The sequence below is a fragment of the Erythrolamprus reginae genome, chromosome 6, assembly GCF_031021105.1.
Source record: "Erythrolamprus reginae isolate rEryReg1 chromosome 6, rEryReg1.hap1, whole genome shotgun sequence".
Taxonomy (NCBI): domain Eukaryota; kingdom Metazoa; phylum Chordata; class Lepidosauria; order Squamata; family Dipsadidae; genus Erythrolamprus; species Erythrolamprus reginae.
In genome coordinates, this window is record NC_091955.1 from 1,858,973 (window position 1) to 1,878,750 (window position 19,778).

General features: G+C 44.3%; 1 protein-coding gene and 1 long non-coding RNA gene across 2 annotated transcripts; one reads left to right on the top strand and one right to left on the bottom strand.

Annotated features, from left to right (window-relative positions):
• Positions 1-1,699: 1,699 nt before the first annotated feature.
• LOC139169190 (uncharacterized) lies at positions 1,700-5,940 on the bottom strand. Its single transcript, XR_011559432.1, has 2 exons — positions 5,844-5,940; positions 1,700-2,951 (listed from the first exon to the last, which is right to left on the bottom strand). It is a non-coding gene; the product is annotated as an uncharacterized lncRNA (long non-coding RNA).
• Positions 5,853-19,778, top strand: PHYH (phytanoyl-CoA 2-hydroxylase). The gene is made up of 9 exons (XM_070755023.1): positions 5,853-6,277; positions 8,221-8,276; positions 9,238-9,348; positions 11,056-11,218; positions 11,905-11,986; positions 12,829-13,010; positions 14,124-14,273; positions 17,133-17,270; positions 18,994-19,778. The coding sequence occupies exons 1-9, from the start codon at positions 6,197-6,199 to the stop codon at positions 19,045-19,047; spliced, it is 1,017 nt and encodes a 338-aa protein (XP_070611124.1). The 5' UTR covers positions 5,853-6,196; the 3' UTR covers positions 19,048-19,778.

Sequence of the window (19,778 nt, forward strand, 5' to 3'; positions counted from 1 at the left end):
ACATCCGATTGCAATGGCCACGTGGTATCACGGTAGCACACCAACCCAACTACGTCAAACAGCCAAGCTCAATGCAAAAGGACTCCGAACATACCTCAATTTCCTCTCTTCTTTCTTCACCCATATGGCAAAAGGCATTATGGTCTCAAGAAATCCTTTGATTTATAATTCGCAAATTACTTGGGTAATTTTTGGGTGGCAAATTAATTTTAGTAAATCTCACATGGGCAAACATCTGTTTGGGGGCACACGTTAATTTAATCTACAGCGGGCAGTTGAAAAATAAAGAGCGGACTTTGGTCAAAATTATTTGGTACACAAGTCTTCGGGTCACCTTTATTTTTTTCACTTTTTTTTTAATGTTCAGAAAAAGCCATTTCAAATGAGCATTTTTTTAAAAAAAGAAAGAAAAGTGTAATATTTTGACTCTGTTTTGCAGAAAATGCGGTGGAATAAATTACCAATTCAGTGATAATAGAACCTGACTTCTGTAGTTGAATGGTTTGTTTGTTGATTTGAGAAAAATGTCATTTATTCTATAGAAGGGCTTTTTGGACTCAAAATACCTCCAAACCTAATTTTGTTTGTTATATACAGTGTTCCCTCGGTATTCGCGGGGGATGCGTTCCGAGACCGCCCGCGAAAGTTGAATTTCCGCGAAGTAGAGATGCGGAAGTAAATACACTATTTTTGGCTATGAAAAGTATCACAAGCCTTCCCTTAACACTTTAAACCCCTAAATTGCAATTTCCCATTCCCATAGCAACCATTTAGATTATTACTCACCATGTTTCTTTATTAAAGTTTATTAAAAAATATATTTATTAAAGGTGGATGAAAGTTTGGTGATGACATATGACGTCATCGGGCGGGAAAAACTGGTATAGGGGGAAAAACCGCAAAGTATTTTTTAATTAATATTTTTGAAAAACTGGTATAGACTTTGCGGAGTTCGAACCCGCAAAAATCGAGGGAACACTATAGTTATTTTATCTCCCACATTTATATACAACCCACTCGCATCATGTTTCTGGGCATCTTTTAAAAATACTGTATCCCTAACTGAGATGCTTAAATTAGTTCAATATTTCCGCATAAATATGACTGAAAGTGTGATGTTTTTCACATAACTCAGAGCTAAAACTCAACTAAGGGACCCAGATAAACAAAGCAGTCATGAACATGACTCTTTATGGAGGAAAACTATCAAAAGCTACATATTTACGCAGTTTGTACATTTCTTGTAAAGACAACAAAAGTAGTCACATTTCCAAAGTCCAGAGTCTAAAGTCTAAGCATGAAACCTATCAGGAAAGACTTCATGAACTCAATATGTACAGAAGACAGAGAAGGGAAAGGGGGGACACGATCGAAACATTTAAAGATGTGAAAATAAGGTTCAGAAGAGAAGTGTTTTTCATAGAAAAGTGAACCCAATAACAAGGGCACAATCTGAGGTTAGTTGGGGGAAAGATCAGAAGCAACGTGAGAAAATATTATTTTACGAAAAGTAGTAGATGCTTGGCACAAACTTCCAGCAGACGTGGTTGGTCAATCCACAGTCACTGAATTTAAACATGCCTGCGATAAACAGATCCATCCTAAGATAAAATACAGGAAATAGTATAAGGGCAGACTAGATGGACCAGGAGGACTTTTTCTGCCATCAATCTATGTTTCTAGAGAAAGAATTCAACCGTTTTATGTTTATGTTTATTTAGATTTGTATGCTGCCCCTCTCTGCAGACTCGGAGCGGCTCACAACAAAGTGCAAAAAATACAATTTATAACAAATCTAAATTTCTACTAAAAACATTTAAAAACCCCATTTCTAAACACACATACATACACACATACCATTCATAAATTGTATATGCCCGGGGGAGATGTCTCAGTTCCCCCATGCCTGGCGACACAGGTGGGTCTTAAGGAGCTTGCGAAAGACAAGGAGAGTAGGGGCAGTTCTAATCTCCGGGGGGAGTTGGTTCCAGAGGGTCGGGGCCGCCACAGAGAAGGCTCTTCCCCTGGGGCCCGCCAACCGACATTGTTTAGTTGACGGGACCCGGAGAAGGCCCACTCTGTGGGACCTAATTGGTTGCTGGGATTCGTGCGGCAGCAGGCGGTCTCGGAGATATTCTGGTCCAGTGCCATGAAGGGCTTTAAAGGTCATAACCAACACTTTGAATTGTGACCGGAAGTTGATCGGCAGCCAATGCAGACTGCGGAGTGTTGGTAAAACATGGGCATACCTGGGTAGGCCCATGACTGCTCTCGCAGCTGCATTCTGCATTTTAACAAGAACAAGGCTACTTGAGAAAAGTACTTTGTCTCTAGAATTGAAAGGACCCACACACTAAAATAATTCTGATTCTGAAATTTAAAAATTTGTAAAACTCACAAGGTGTTGTGATTCAGCCTGAGGCTCCTCAGGGACCGGCTGGATTTCTGCCGGATCCATGCCCAGAGGAGGAGGACAGTGAACAGGAGGGGGAGGACCAGGCAGACGGGGGAGAGGAACGTCAGGAAGAGGAGGAGGGAGAGCAGCCTGAGACCCCCGGGGGGGGGGCCTCTCCCCAGCATAACCTGCATTCATTGGATGAAGACGCACAGGCTATAATAGACATGAGGCAGGGACGTGCAGCTCAAAGACGGGGCCAATTAGAAAGGTATTTCCATCCCTGAATTGGCAACAGCTGGGTTTGGGTGTGGTTCTCCTCAGCAGGGTTGAAAAGGCAGGCCCGTCCTTACAGTCTTGTGGAGAGTTATCAACTAGGAGTCCTGTGACCTTGCTTCGATTCTCTGCATCTCTGATCTTGGCTTGTGGCCTAGAAGTCTGGAAGACTTGGGGGAGGCGTGGGTTTTATTATCTCCAGCGTTGTTTTTGCCAGCAAGAATCCTGTTTTATTGCCTGGCCTTCGTGAAACCTCTGTGAAGCTTCATCGTGTTCCTGTCTGTAAGAACAGTTTTTGTTACCTGTGTTTGCCTTGAATTATATAAACTGCCTTTGCTTTTTACCAGTGTGTCTGGCTTCTCTTTTTGGTTGGTGTTGGCGTCTGGGGGGACCCAGACAGAACACAAGGTTAGGACAAATGTTGCATCAATGTTCAATATTTGGCCTCGTAAAGGTCAAAATGCCCTTTGAAACCACTGGGTTCATTTTCAAGGTCTAAATGTTTTCATTGAGATCATTGACATTTAGAATAGGGCTCTGCAGCTTTGGCAACTTTCACCCTGGAGGACTTTAACTCCCAGAATCCCTCCAAGCTTCAAGTTGCCAAAGTTGGAGACTCCCTGATTTATTTATTTATTTATTTATTTATTTATTTATTTATTTATTTATTTATTTATTTATTTATTTATTTATTTATTTATTCTTTGTCCAATATACAATACATATGAAAGAATAGACATTAAGTAATATATATAAAGATAGAAAGTAAAAAAGAAGAGAAGTAGATGGGAGGGAGACAATATATATGATATAAGAGATAGGGGGAGAATATATATGATATATATAATATATATATTATATATATACTGTGTGTATATATATATATATATATATATATATATATATATATATATATATATATATATATATATATACAGTAGATTGTTCTGAGTTCGGGTTTTGCCCTGTGTAATATTTTGCATGTTTATGCGACGTTTCGGTGAAATCACATCCACCATAATCAGGCTGAAGTTTACAAGCTTCGTGCTGTTGTAAAATGGAATGTCTGCAACTGTCATTTCTTCCTAGTGTATAGTGTGGGGGTGGAGATAATATACACTAGGAAGAAATGACAGTTGCAGACATTCCATTTTACAACAGCACGAAGCTTGGAAACTTCAGCCTGATGATGGTGGATGTGATTTCACCGAAACGTCGCATAAACATGCAAAATATTACACAGGGCAAAACCCGAACTCAGAACAATCTACATACATATACCCGTGAAAATTTACGAAAACATATATATATATATATATATATATATATTAGATAGATAGATAGATAGATAGATAGATAGATAGATAGATAGATAGATAGATAGATAAGGAGATAATATATATAATATATGAGATAAGGAAAGACAATTGGACAGGGGACGATAGGCACACCAGTGCACTTATGGACGCCCCTTACTGGCCTCTTAGGAACCTGGAGATGTCAATCGTGGAGAGTCTGAGGGAGAAATGTTGGGGGTTGGGGGTTGACACTATTGAGTCCGTTAATGAGTTCCACGCTTCGATGACTCAATTGTTAAAGTCATATTTTTTACAGTCAAGTTTGGAGCGGTTAATATTAAGTTTGAATCTGTTGTGTGCTCTTGTGTTGTTGCGGTTGAAGCTGAAGTAGTCGTTGGCCAGAAGGACATTACAGCGAATGATTTTGTGGGCAATACTTAAATCGTGTTTTAGGCGCCGCAGTTCTAAGAATACAAATTTGGTAGAATTGCAACCTATTATAATGTAAACATAGAGCTAAATTCGTTTGCCTAGCTTACGTGTGTTAAATTCCAGCTTCCACAATTCTCAACTACAGCCCAAAGAGAATGTTGTCTTAATATCCTGAAGGCAAGTAGTTTGAGAATATTTAAAGTTCTGTGAATTTTCTTGATTGATGTCTTGCTTCAACTAGTTGCAGCTTTTATACTGTGATGTTACACACAGGGAACAGCATTTTAAGTCTAGCTGGTTGGTTACAGCACAAATACTGCCATACTATGTGTTATAGATAAGAATCCTGAAAAAAAGATTTAATAAAGAATAATGAAAGGATGGTTAAAAAACAGAATTTTCTTTAGATAGTGATTTTTGTTAAATCTGTGTTTAGATGTAGTGTGTGCATTTTTATACTGATTAACACGTGATACCGTAAATATTCTGGGTTATTTTTTAAGCTGTGAGAAGTGGTATTAAGTTTTCTAATATTTTTTTTGCTTAAGCAGCCAGAATCTCCTGTAAACTTTAATGGTGTACCATGAAAAATGGACCAGGGTTATTTGGACATGGCATTAATAGTCTTTTTTAAATGAAAAAGATTGTTGTAAATAGAATAGAACAGAATGTATGTCATATGTTTTTGCTGACTTTGAAAATGAAGTTGGGTATACCAGGGTGATTCCACAGGAAAAACATGTATGTATGTACGTACATACGTATGTACATACATACATTATCTGTATATAAACAGATAATGACTTGGAAGGGACCTTGGAGGTCTTCTAGTCTAACTCTTTACTCAAGCAGGAGACCTACCATTTATGACTAAGGGTTATTCAATCTCTTCTTATTAAAAACCTTTTTGGGAAGGGGGAGGAAGGAAGGAAGGAAGAGTAAAGTTGAAAGGGACCTTAGAGGCCTTCTGATCCAATGTCCTGCTCTGGCAAGAAATCATACCATTTCCGACAAATAGCTGTCTTCTTAAAAATGTAATGGAATAGAATAATAATATAATAGAAAATAGGGAATGGAATAGAATGAAATGGAGAGGGGAGAGAAGAATGGAGAAGAGCAGAGAATACAGAAAATAGAAAAGGAGAGAAGAAGGTTGTCCAAGTGTGATTGGACACACATGCGCACACAAGGAATTTTGCAGAAGCAACAGGTAGTAATAATAACAGAGTTGTAAGGGACCTTCCTTCCTTCCTTCCTTCCTTCCTTCCTTCCTTCCTTCCTTCCTTCCTTCCTTCCTTCCTTCCTTCCTTCCTTCCTTCCTTCCTTCCTTCCTTCCTTCCTTCCTTCCTTCCTTCCTTCCTTTCCTTTTCCCCATTCTCCTCCCTCCTCAGATCCGGGGCTTTCCCCAAAGTCCCTCCTGCAACGCGCTCAGGGAAACTTGCCTCCTTAGCAAAGCCAAGCCAAGCTTGGGACCTGGTGCCGGAGCCTAGCGGCCCGTCCGACCCAATCTTGGCTCCATTCGCTTCCAGGCGGGCGGTCAAGCGGTCGAACGGTCGAACGAGCGAGCGAGCGCGCCGGGGAAGGGAGCATCGAGCGCGCATCTTGGCCACCTGGCCCGGCCTCCGGGGCCGCCCCCTTGCCGCCTACGCCGCCGGCCCCGAGCAGGTGGGCTGGGCTGCTTCCCTTCTCCGCCCCTTCTCGGTTACACCTGAGCCCCAGCAGCGGCCTGCGAGAGCCGAAGCGCCGGGGCCGAGCGGTGGAAGCGGACCGGTTTGCTGCGCCAAGGACGCGCGCCATGGAGAGGTTGGAGAAGGGAGCCAGCGCGCCCCTCCGGCTGCGGACTTTGCTCCGGCACCTGGTTCCCCGCGACGGAGTCGTATCCTTCTCCTGCTCCGCTGGGCCTTTGAGTCGCCTCTCCCGGGAACTTGGCCCCTTCTGGGCCCCGGGACCGACCAAGGCCGCGCATTGGAGCTGGCAGCGTTCGAGGTATCAAAGCTCAACCGGTTGGAGGAAGAGTCGGGGCTCCCTCGGCGATCTCTGAGTTTGGGGACCGGGGCGTCTTCATGTAGACGTTTCATGACCCAACTAGGGTACATTATCAGTTACCAGAAGGGAGTGGGGTTTGTAGAGGAGGAGGATTATTGTGGAAGCCTTCGAAATATAGGAGATTGACGGCAGCAAAAGACCTCCTGGTCCATCTAGTCTGCCCTTCTACTATCTCCTGTATTTTACCTTAGGATGGATCTATGTTTATCCCAGGCATGTTTAATAAATTCAGTTACTGTGGATTTACCAACCACGTCTGCTGGAAGTTTGTTCCAAGCCTCTACTACTCTTTCAGTCAAATAATATTTTATCACGCGGCTTCTGATCTTTCCCCCAACTAACCTCAGATTGTGCCCCCTTGTTCTTGTGTTCACTTTCCTATTAAAAACACTTCCCTCCTGAACCTTATTTAACCCTTTAACATATTTAAATGTTTTGATCCTGTCCCCCCTTTTCCTTCTGTCTTCCAGACTCTACAGATGGAGTCCATGAAGTCTTTCCTGATACGTTTTATGCTTGAGACCTTCCCCCATTTTACTAGTCCATCTTTGGACCCGTACAATTTGATCCATCTCTTTTTGTAGGTGAGGTCTCCAGATCTGAACACAGTATTATTCCCAATGGGGTCTCACCAGCGCTCTATACAGTGGGATCACAATCTCCCTCTTCCTGCTTGTTATACCTCTGGCTATGCAGCCAAGCCTTCTACTCGCTTGGAGAGCTTGCCTTGGAGAGCTCTGATCATGGTTGTTTTCCTGGAAACCTTTCATCATCCAACTAAGTTTATTTATTTTATTTTATTTTAGTTTAGTTTAGTTTAGTTTAGTTTAGTTTAGTTTAGTTTGTTTGTCGAACAATTATAGGGTGATAATTTGTACATATTAAACATTTGATAAGTAATGATAAAAAGTAGACAATAGGACAGGGACGGTAGGCACAATGGTGCGCTTATGCACGCCCCTTACAGACCTCTTAGAAAGGGGGAGAGGTCAATTGTAGATAGTCACAGAGTCCGGTAGTGCATTCCAGGCGTTGATGACTCTGTTGCTGAAGTCGTATTTTTTGCAGTCAAGTTTGGAGCGGTTGACATTGAGTTTAAATCGACTTCGTGCTCGTGTGTTTTTGCGGTTGAAGGTGAAGTAGTCGTTAACAGGTAGGACATTTTGGTATATGATTTTATGAACTATAATTAAGTCGGAACGGAGACGACGGAGTTGTAAGTTGTCTAAACCAGTGTTTCCCAAATATCTTCAAGTTGCCAAGGTTGGGAAACACGGGTCTAAACCAAGAATTTCACGTCTGGCGGAGTCAGGTATTTTGTTGTGAGAAGAGGAATGAAGGACTCTTCTTGTGAAATATTTCTGGACTCTCTCCATTGTGTTGATGTCAGATAGGCAGGCGAGCTGTACATCAAGTTCCATCATCAGTTGCCAGAAGGGAGTGGGGTTTGTAGAGGATTGTGATGACCTTGGGGCTCTTTGAACTTGTTTTTTCTCTTCTTGTTGTAGATGTTGTAGATGGCCAGATGGGAGGGCCTTCTCTGTTGCCACCCCGGTTCTGTGGAATCAACTCTCCCGCCCTTCCATGTCTGTACTGTTTTAAATCGGGGTTTATTAATGAATGTTTTTGTTCTTCTAGGAACTGTTTTTAATCTGTCGGAGGCCAGAGAAGGACCCAGAATCCTTCGGTGGGAGTTGGGTGGCATAGAAATATGTTTAATAAATAAATAATAAATAAAGCAATCTTTTAAAATTTTCTTAATTTGATGTCAAGACACCTTTTCCTACTTCAGCCCAGGTTGCTCCTCTGACGTCGCCAACGCAGTTCCGGTAAGTAGAAACTTTACTCTGGTTTTTATTTAGAAGATTGACGGCAGAAGAGCAGAGACCTTCAAATTTCTGGGTTCTATCATATCTCAAGACTTAAAATGGTCACCTAACGTCAAAAACGTCATCCAAAAAGCACAACGAAGATTGTTCTTTCTGCGCCAACTCAGGAAGATCAAACTGCCCAAGGAGCTGATGATCCAGTTCTACAGAGGAATCGTTGAGTCTGTCATCTGCACCTCTATCACTGTCTGGTTTGGTGCTGCAACTCAACAGGACCGACACAGATTTCAGAGGAGAATCAGAACTGCGGAAAAAACAGTTGTTGCCAACTTGCCTTCCATTGAGGACCTGTACACTGCATGAGTCAAAAAGAGGGCGGTGAAAATATTTACTGACCCCTCGCATCCTGGACATAAAGTGTTTCAACTCTTATCCTCAAAATGTCACTACAGAACCCTGCACACCAAGACAATTAGACACAACGACAGTTTTTCCCCGAACGCCATCAGTCTGCTAAACAAATAATTCCCTCAACACTGTCAAACTATTCACTAAGTCTGCACTACTATTACTATTAGTTTTTTTCTCATCATTCCTATCACCCATTTCCTCCCACTTAGGACTGTATGACTCTAATTTGTTGCTTGTATCCTTAAGATTTTTATTAATATGGATTCCTGATTGGTTATTTGACCCCTATGATAATCATTAAGTGTTGGACCTCATGATTCTTGACAAATGTCTCTTTTTATTTTATGTTCACTTAGAGCATTGCACCAAAGGCAAATTCCTTGTGTATCCAATTACACTAGGCCAATAAAGAATTCTGTTCTGTTCTATTCTGTTCTGTTCTGTTCTGTTATATTGTTATGTTATGTTATGTTCCGTTCCATTCTATTCCATTCACTATATATTCTATTCTGTTCTATTTAAAAAAAAACAATATTTCATGTTCCTGCAGTTACACCTTGGAGAATGACACCCTAACTCTAGAACAGAGAGGTTTCTATGAGGACAATGGGTACCTTCTCATCAAAAATCTGGTGGCTGATGAAGATATGGAACGCTTCAGGTATAACCAAGACAGGTGCCCTTGACCCACATGGTGGAAATCATTCAAACCAGCACCTTCAATTGCTCTTAAGACAGAGGTCTCCAAACTTGGCTCACCTGAAGGCTTGTGGACTTCAACTCCCACAATTCCTCAGCTGCCCATGCTGTCTAGGGAATTCTGAGACTTGAAGTCCACAACTCCAAGAATTCTGGGACCTGAAGTTCACAACTCCAAGAATTCTGGGACTTGAAGTCCACAACTCCAGGAATTCTGGAAATTGAAGTCCATAACTCCAAGAATTCTGGGACTTGAAGTTCACAACTCCAAGAATTCTGGGACTTGAAGTCCACAACTCCAAGAATTCTGGGACTTGAAGTCCACAACTCCAAGAATTCTGGGACTTGAAGTTCACAATCCAAGAATTCTGGGACTTGAAGTCCACAGCTCCAAGAATTCTGGGACTTGAAGTTCACAATCCAAGAATTCTGGGACTTGAAGCCCACAACTCCAAGAATTCTGGGACTTGAAGTCCACAACTCCAAGAATTCTGGGACTTGAAGTCCACAACTCCAAAAATTCTGGAACTTGAAGCCCACAACTCCAAGAATTCTGGGACTCAAAGTCCACAACTCCAAGAATTCTGGGACTTGAAGTCCACAACTCCAAGAATTCTAGGACTTGAAGTCCACAACTCTAAAAATTATGGGACTTGAAGCCCACAACTCCAAGAATTCTGGGACTTGAAGTCCACAACTCCAGGAATTCTGGGGCTTGAAGTCCACACCCTCAAGAATTCTGGGGCTTGAAAATCCACATGTTTTAAAGTGTCCACGTTTGGAGACCCATGCTCTAAGAAATCAATTGGAAACCATGCCATTTGAGTAATGTAGTAACTGCTCTTAATTAACTACATCAGAGTTTCTGTAACTCCAGAAGATGGTTCCAACTGGGTTGGGTGAAGTTGTGCAAAAGGATGATTTTCTTTTTGTAATTACGACAGAAGTTTTAATTGATGTTTACTGTGTGATTTTTATCGTACGAGGGTTATCCAGAAAGTCAGGTTACAAGGCCCATAGCTCTCGAGGAGAACGTTCACGAGGGAAGTTGGTATCCCTATCGTGTAGCGGGAAGCCAGCAGAAGAGAAGGAGCAGAGCCAGTGGTCAGTAGATCATGGACTGGCGTTGTGGGGAAGGTTAGAGGTGAGCGTCCTCATTCCATTTCCCTCCAAGGGTGAAGTGCGCACTGTAATACGCTACCTGAATGCTAAGGGCAGGAACGCTGCTGTGACAAGGGCCCAAGATTTGTGCGCGATGGATACCCAAGATTTTTCCCGCCAATTGTTGTGTTTTGAATTTTTGGGCTGAAGGAGAGTGGGTTTGGCGCCACTGCATTGATTGACGTTTGCTCTCTGGAGTCTGGGGATAAGCCGAAGTTTCATCTCCTGTCACTCTACAGTTGGGAAAGGCCTCGCCTTCAATCTCGAAACGGTTGAGAAATTCTCGGGCGGTGCTGACTCTGTCGATGTTGTGCGCTTCATGAAGCATCTTGGGTCCCCATCGCAGCAGCGTTCCTGCCCTTAGCGTTCAGGGAGCGCATGACAGCGCGCACTTCGCCCTTGGAGGGAAACAGAACGAGGACGCTCATCTCTAACCTTCCCTACTGGATGCCGACTATTTAAAATGCTTTTCCCCTTTTCTTTTCTTTTTTCCAAACCCTGTTTTCAGAGAAGAGTTTGCAAAGATATGCAGAGGAGAGGTGAAGGTTCCTGGCATAGTCATCATGAAAGACGTCGCTATCGCCAAGGCTGCGCCCAACGAGAACACCGTCACAAAGTTGCAGGACTTTATGTGCAGCGAAGAGCTTTTCCGATACTGCACCTTGCCTCAGGTGAGAAAACAGGACTGGCCAAATCCCAAACCTTTGCATAAACGTTTTTCCCCTAACGGTGGATGTACCCCCTTCTCCACACATTATGTCAGGCTGCCATCAAAGCCCAGCAGGGCCCAAGTCCCTTGATGGCAGATCTGACAATTCCCGCTGGCTATTTTCATTCATTCATTCACTCATTCATTCATTAGATTTGTATGCTGCCCCTCTCCGGAGACTCGGAGCGGCTCACAACAACAAAACAGTACAAATCTAATGGTTAAAACAATTTAAAACCCTTAATATAAAAAGCAATCACACATCTCATGCAAACCATACATAAAACAGAGACGGCCCAGGGGAATCAATTCCCCCATGCCTGACGGCAGAAGTGGGTTTTAAGGAGTTTGCGAAAGGCAAGGAGGGTGGGGGCAATCCTAATCTCCGGGGGCAGTTGATTCCAGAGAGCCAGGGCAGCCACAGAGAAGGCTCTTCCCCTGGGTCCCGCCAGACAACATTGTTTCGTCGACGGGACCCGGAGAAGGCCATCTCTGTGGGACCTAACCAGTCGCTGGGATTCGTGCAGCAGAAGGCGGTCCCGGAGATATTCTGGTCTGACGCCCCTCCTTAATCCGACCATCCGTAAGGATTTGTGGTGGGTTTTTCAACATCTCTTCTTTTCTGAGCTGGTTTTCTTCTCTGTTTAGATCGTAAAATACGTCGAATGCTTCACGGGGCCTGACATTATGGCGATGCACACGATGATGATCAATAAACCTCCCGATACAGGTGAGACACAGGTTGAATTGAATCAGAGTTTAATGGGTGGAGGGTGTGATCCCTTCCTTTCTTCCTTCTTTCTTCCCTTCCTTCCTTCCTCCCTTTCTTTTCTTCCTTCCTTCCTGCCTTTTTTCCTTTCTTTCTTTCATTCCTTCCTTCCTTTCTTTCTTTCATTCCTTCCTTCCTTCCTTCCTTTCTTCCTGCCTTTCTTTTTCCTTCCTTCCGTCTTCCCTTCCTGCCTTTCTTTTCTTTCTTTCTTCCTTCCTTCATGCCTTCCTTCCTTTCTTTCTTTTTTCCTTTCTTCCTCCTTTCTTCCTTCTTCATTCCTTCCTTCCTTCTTTCTTTCCTTCCTTCCTTTTTTCTTTCTTCCTTCTTTCTTTCCTTCTTTTCTTCCTTCTTTCTTTCCTTCTTTCCTTCCTTCTTTCTTTCCTTCTTTCCTTCCTTCCTTCCTTCCTTTCTTCCTTCCTTTCTTTCTTTCTTTCCTTCCTTCCTTCCTTTCTTTCCTTCTTTCTTTTTTCTGTCCTTCTTTCTTTCCTTCCTTCCTTCTTTCTTTCTTTCTTTCTTTCTTTTTGTCCTTCCTTCTTTCTTTCTTTGTTGATTGATTGATTGATTGTCTGACTGACTTCTATGCTGCCCAATCCCGAAGTACTCAGGGGGGCTTACAACAATATAAAAATTACAAATAACAGCAGCAATAAAAAAAAGAAGTCAAGGAAAAAACTAATTTCAAAAAATCGTAATTAAAACTAAAAACGACTCAATTGTATACATACTAAATCATTCAAACCAATCCGGACACATGGAGAAGCTAGAGGTTGGTTTGAGACAAGAGGGGATCCTCCTTTTCCCAGGCAAGAAAACCTCCCGTCACCCGTTGCATCAGGACCTCCACTACTTCGCCTTCCGGCCTGCCGACCGCGTTGTTTGTGCCTGGACCGCCATGCAACAAGTAGACCAGAGAAACGGATGCTTGGTTGTGTCGCCAGGGACTCACAAGGGCTGCCTGAAGGAGCACAAGTACCCGGATTGGGAGGTAAAATGATGGAGAGGGACAGGTGCGATTGGTGTGAGTTTTGCTCCAATTTTACGACCTTTTTTGGCGCATTCTCCATTCCACAAACCTCATTCCCTTCGAGCGCTGATGATGTTACCTAGTTAGAACCTGGGGAGCCACCAGAGACTGTAGAATCCCCCAGCTATAGTAATGTCTGAGTCAGAGGATGAGGAGGACACCGAGGACCCAATATTAGATGCTAGAATAAGAAGAATAAGAGACAGGCACGAATACCTCTATAGACGTAGATTTAGACATCGAATATCTCTAGGAGGGTCGCCCAGAAAGCAACGCACCACATTTCTTTTCTTCAACAATTATTTATTGAACACAATGAAACTTATACATAAGAAAGAATGACGTTTCTTCTACACTCCCCACTTTTCCACGTAACCTCCGTCCCGTTCTATGGCCTTCCTCCAGCAAGACACAAGGGTGTGTAGGCCCTGTCGGTACCACTCCTTGTTCTGGTCACAAAGCCATTTCTACAGTGTGAATCACCTCTTCATCATCCTTAAAATGTCTTCTGCGACTAACCGTACTTCTGTCGACTGCAGATTCTCCATAAACTGTGCACAAACGTTTGTGAATGTTCCCAACAGTTTCTTTCTCTGCAGTGAGAAATTCAATGACGCCATTTCGAAACACTGCCGCAGTGGTGCCTTCCTTTCTAGGTGACCCTCGTATGTACATTTTGCCACCCCTGGCAGTATAAAAAGGGAGGATCATGGGAAAGTGGGTGTGGAGGATCAGCATTCCTAACATGGCGAGCAAACCCCCTCCTAACCCCCCTGGGTTCTGAATCCTGGCTTTGACTGGAGCTGAGTGAGTAAACTGTCAGAGCCTAGAATTAATGACTGAGAATTTACGATCCTATTTTGGCCGGCTTTCTGGACTTTGCTGATAAACGGCTGAATTGGCAGTCGGCCTGGCATTCCGATGGTCTCATCGCTGTTTTTTAGCCCGTTTCTTTATAAAGACAATTATATAAGGTTGCCTTTGAGTCTGAGTCTTAATTGTAGATTAATTACTAGTAATTAACCGGCCTGGCGGAACAAAAGGTAATTTCTATCTTGGGTTTTTTCCCCCCAGGGTGGTGTGAACAAGATGTACCATGGGATCACTGAATATGACGAGAGTCTTCCCAGAGTCCACCTCCCCATGGAGAAAGGAGACACCGTTTTTTTCCACCCCTTGATCATTCACGGCTCCGGAAGAAACAGGACGGATGGATTCCGAAAGGTAATCCAGTTGATCGACTGGGTTGTCTTCAGGTCTTCGGAGCTCTCACCTGCTTGGTTCAAATCAAGGACTTTCTGGGGGTTACCTGAACATTTGGACCTCGTTTGTAATGGTTTCGTAATGGCCAATTAGGATTGAATAGTTAACATAAACAGTGGTATAATTTCTCTCTCTCTCCCTCCCCCTCTCCCCGTCTCTCCTTCTTCCTCTCCCACTCTCTCCCTAACTCTTCCTCTTTCTCTCTCCCTCCCTTCCTCTCTCCCTCCCTCTCTCTTCCTCCCTCTTCCCACTCTCTCTCTCCATCCCTCCCCCTCTCCCTGTCTCTCCTTCTTCCTCTCCCACTCTCTCCCTACCTCTTCATCTCTCTCTCTCTCTCCCTCCCTTCCTCTCTCTCCCTCTCTTTTCCTCACTTTTACCACTCTATTTCTCTCCCTCCCCATCTCCCTGTCTCTCCTTCTTCCTCTCCCACTCTCTCCCTAACTCTTCCTCTTTCTCTCTCCCTCCCTTCCTCTCTCCCTCCCTCTCTCTTCCTCCCTCTTCCCACTCTCTCTCTCCATCCCTCCCCCTCTCCCTGTCTCTCCTTCTTCCTCTCCCACTCTCTCCCTACCTCTTCATCTCTCTCTCTCTCCCTCCCTTCCTCTCTCTCCCTCTCTCTTCCTCCCTTTTCCCACTCTATTTCTCCCCCTCCCCCTCTCCCTGTCTCTCCTTCTTCCTCTCCCACTCTCTCCCTAACTCTTCCTCTTTCTCTCTCCCTCCCTTCCTCTCTCCCTCCCTCTCTCTTCCTCCCTCTTCCCACTCTCTCTCTCCATCCCTCCCCCTCTCCCTGTCTCTCCTTCTTCCTCTCCCACTCTCTCCCTAACTCTTCCTCTTTCTCTCTCCCTCCCTTCCTCTCTCCCTCCCTCTCTCTTCCTCCCTCTTCCCACTCTCTCTCTCCATCCCTCCCCCTCTCCCTGTCTCTCCTTCTTCCTCTCCCACTCTCTCCCTAACTCTTCCTTTTTCTCTCTCCCTCCCTTCCTCTCTCCCTCCCTCTCTCTTCCTCCCTCTTCCCACTCTCTCTCTCCATCCCTCCCCCTCTCCCTGTCTCTCCTTCTTCCTCTCCCACTCTCTCCCTACCTCTTCATCTCTCTCTCTCTCTCCCTCCCTTCCTCTCTCTCCCTCTCTCTTCCTCCCTTTTCCCACTCTATTTCTCTCCCTCCCCCTCTCCCTGTCTCTCCTTCTTCCTCTCCCACTCTCTCCCTAACTCTTCCTCTTTCTCTCTCCCTCCCTTCCTCTCTCCCTCCCTCTCTCTTCCTCCCTCTTCCCACTCTCTCTCTCCATCCCTCCCCCTCTCCCTGTCTCTCCTTCTTCCTCTCCCACTCTCTCCCTACCTCTTCATCTCTCTCTCTCTCTCTCTCCCTCCCTTCCTCTCTCTCCCTCTCTCTTCCTCCCTTTTCCCACTCTATTTCTCCCCCTCCCCATCTCCCTGTCTCTCCTTCTTCCTCTCCCACTCTCTCCCTAACTCTTCCTCTTTCTCTCTCCCTCCCTTCCTCTCTCCCTCCCTCTCTCTTCCTCCCTCTTCCCACTCTCTCTCTCCATCCCTCCCCCTCTCCCTGTCTCTCCTTCTTCCTCTCCCACTCTCTCCCTACCTCTTCATCTCTCTCTCTCTCTCTCTCTCCCTCCCTTCCTCTCTCTCCCTCTCTCTTCCTCCCTTTTCCCACTCTATTTCTCTCCCTCCCCATCTCCCTGTCTCTCCTTCTTCCTCTCCCACTCTCTCCCTAACTCTTCCTCTTTCTCTCTCCCTCCCTTCCTCTCTCCCTCCCTCTCTCTTCCTCCCTCTTCCCACTCTCTCTCTCCATCCCTCCCCCTCTCCTTGTCTCTCCTTTCTCTCCCACTCTCTCCCTAACTCTTCCTCTCTCCCTCCCTTCCTCTCTCTCCCTCTCCCTCCCTCTTCCCACTCTCTTTCTCTCCCTCCCTCCCCCTCTCCCTGTCTCCTCCTTTCCCTCCCGCTCTCTCCCTCATCGTTCCTCTCTCCCTCTGCCCCTTTCTCTCTCCTTGCCTCTCTCTTTCTCCCTCCCTCTTTCCTCTCTCTTTCTCTCCCCCCCTCTCCATGTCTCTCCTTCCTCTCCCACTCTCTCCCTAACTCTTCCTCTCTCTCCCTCCACCCCTTTCTCTCTCTGTCTCTCTCCTTAACTCTTCCTCTCTTTCTCCCTCTCTCCCTCTCTCCCTCCCTCTCCATGTCTCTCCTTCCTCTCTCCCTCTCCCTAACTCTTCCTCCCTCCCTCCCTTCCTCTCTCCTTCTGCCCCTTTCTCTCTCCTTGCCTCTCTCTTTCTCCTTCCCTCTCCTCCTCTCTCTTCCTCCCTCTTCCCTCTCTCTTTCTCTCTCCCTCCCTTCCTCTCTCCCTGTCTCTCCTCCTCCATCTCTGTCTCTCTCCTTAACTCTTCCTCTCTTCCTCTCTCCCTCCACCCCTTTCTCTCTCCGTCTCTCTCCTTAACTCTTCCTCTCTTTCTCCCTCTCTCCCTCTCTCCCTCCCTCTCCATGTCTCTCCTTCCTCTCTCCCTCTCCCTAACTCTTCCTTCCTCCCTCCCTCCCTCCCTTCCTCTCTCCTTCTGCCCCTTTCTCTCTCCTTGCCTCTCTCTTTCTCCTTCCCTCTCCTCCTCTCTCTTCCTCCCTCTTCCCTCTCTCTTTCTCTCTCCCTCCCTTCCTCTCTCCCTGTCTCTCCTCCTCCATCTCTGTCTCTCTCCTTAACTCTTCCTCTCTTCCTCTCTCCCTCCGCCCCTTTCTCTCTCCTTGCCTCTCTTCCTCCCTCTTCCCCCTCTCTCTTTCTCTCTCTCTCTCCCTTCCTCCTTTCTCCTTCCACTCCCTCTCCCTCTCTCTTTCAGGCTATTTCTTGCCATTACGCCAGTAGTGACTGCTACTATATTGACGTCAAAGGGACCAGCCAGGAATATTTAGAGAAGGAAGTGGCACAGATTGCAGAGAAGAGATATAAGATACCTGAAACATTAGTGGGTCTGAAAGTAAGTATTTCCTTCCCCCCCCCCTTTTTGTCCAAAAAACTCCCCCACCACGTTCAAAAGAATTCGGCCCTGTGCTTTTCCTATAGGGCATTAAATCATTCTCGGTAATTCAGAAGTATGTCAAAGAATGTCATTTCTGCAGAAATTGTTTATATCAGGGTATCATTTGAGGCTGAGCTTGTCTGCTTATCGGTATCATGGCACCGGACCAGATTATCTCCGGGACCGCCTTCTGCCGCACGAATCCCAGCAACCAGTTAGGTCCCACAGAGTGGGTCTTCTCCGGGTCCCGTCAACTAAACAATGCCGCTTGGCGGGACCCAGGGGAAGAGCCTTCTCTGTGGCAGCCCCGGCCCTCTGGAACCAACTCCCTCCAGAGATTAGAATTGCCCCCACCCTCCTTGCCTTTTGTAAGCTTCTTAAAACCAACCGAGTCTGCGGACAGGGGCGGCATACAAATATAAATAATAAATAAATAAATAAACCTCTGCCGCCAGGCATGGGGGAATTGAGATACCCTTTCCCCCTAGGCCCTTACAATTTTATGCATGGTATGTCTGTATGTATGTTTGGTTTTTTATAATAATAGGTTTTTAATTGTTTTTAGTATTAGATTATTATTATACAGCATATAAGAGTCTTCGGAGAGGGGCGGCATACAAATCCAATAAATGAATGAATGAATGAATGAATGAATGAATGAATAAATAAATAAATAAATTTCTTCTCTGAGATCGGAACAGGATAAAAGTTAACCACGAGCAGCACTTTCCATGCTGTAAAACTGGAATAAATCATGAATTATATTTCCTATAACTAAACCCTCGTTTGGAGGCTAGTAGTACAGACCGTCCTCATGCCCACAGTCAGGACAAGGAAGTTGTTACGTGAGTCGAGCCTGATTTTATGACCTTTCCGGGCACGGGTGATAAGTACCGTATTTTTCGGAGTATAAGACGCGCCAGAGTGTAAGACGCAACTTAGTTTTGGGGAGAGGAAAATAGGGGGAAAATATCTGCTTACCAGATATCCATCAGTTACTCTCTCATGCTTAGTCTGGTCAGCTTCAGCACATTATTTTATCTCCTGCTTAGGGCTGAAAAAAAACCTTGTTCAGAGAGAGTAACAATGAAAGAGCTTGCAAGCGGTAAGAGCTGGGAACATTGATAGCACCTGGTTAGGGCTGGAATGAAACATTCAGAGCAAATAGAGCAATAAAAAACTACAAAGACAGGGTTTGGGAAACATTCTTTGCAGAGAGTAACAATGAAAGAGCTTGCAAGTGGGTCAGAGCTGGGAACATTGTTAGCACCTGGTTAGGGCTACAAAGAAACTTATTTGGGGCAAGTAGAGCAATGAAAAAACCCCTGCAAAGACTTAGGGCTTGGAAAACATTCTTTACAGAGAGTAACAATGAAAGAACCTGCAAGATAAGAGCTGGGAAGATCGTTAGCACCTAGTTAGGGCTGGGGGAAAAAATGCTTCGGAAAAAAAAGCTACATTCAGAGTATAAGACGTACCTGAATTTTCAGGTAGGAAAAAGGCGTGTCTTATACTCCCAAAAATGGTTTCACTAAATGAACTGTTGTGAGTTAAGGACTAACTCGGAAAAATCTTGTAGTTTGTTTTTAATGAATGTCCAAGACGTTGACTAAACTCAACCTTTTTACATGTTCACTTGTGAATCAGGAGAAATCTCATTATTTCTGTTTTCTCTTCTCAGGAGGCACATCTTATACGGTCTCGCCTTGTTAAAGGGAAGAGAAAAAATCTTTAATACCTTATTGAGATGCGTTCTTCAATCAGCGAAGAAACCTTGGAGAATTCAGCATTTATTTTCTTTTACTTTGGGGGAGGGGGAAGTTAGTAGTAGTCTAACCAGGATTGGGTGGCATAGAAGTCAAATTAATTAAATTAAATTAATCTCAAAGCACTTTGAAGGATGCAATTCTAGGCTCATTAATATTAGTTACAATGAATTACAGTGAAATTTGTTTCTGAGTTAAAAAAGAAGAAGAAATGGTTAGAATTTAAGCTGCAATTCTATACAAGTTTTACTTTAAACTGGTATCCTAATCTTCTTTAATAGTAAGAAACTTTTAGCGGACTTTTAACTGTAATACATGCATTGAATAATAGTTTTAATTTAACAATTGTAACTGATGTGTTTAAATAAATGTAAGTAAATTAAAACTTTGCAGTATTTCGAAAAAAACTCTTTAAATAGTGCCTCATTTCTCAGAATTGGAGCTAGATTTTAAGATGTTTTTCTTTGAAGGAAAATCTTTACCTTAAGGGCAAATGTTTCTTCTCATAGCTTTTCACCAGAGTGCAGAGTTTTAGATAGTTAACTTGGTTATTCAAGAGTTGGAACGAGCTGTTTTATTTGAGAAGAATGTCATGGACTGGAAAAAGTAGAAGAAGCATCAAGCAAGGATTGAAAAAGTCCTTCGGGAGTTGAGTGGCCTATAAATAAAATAAAATAATAAATAAAAAACAGATTTTCAA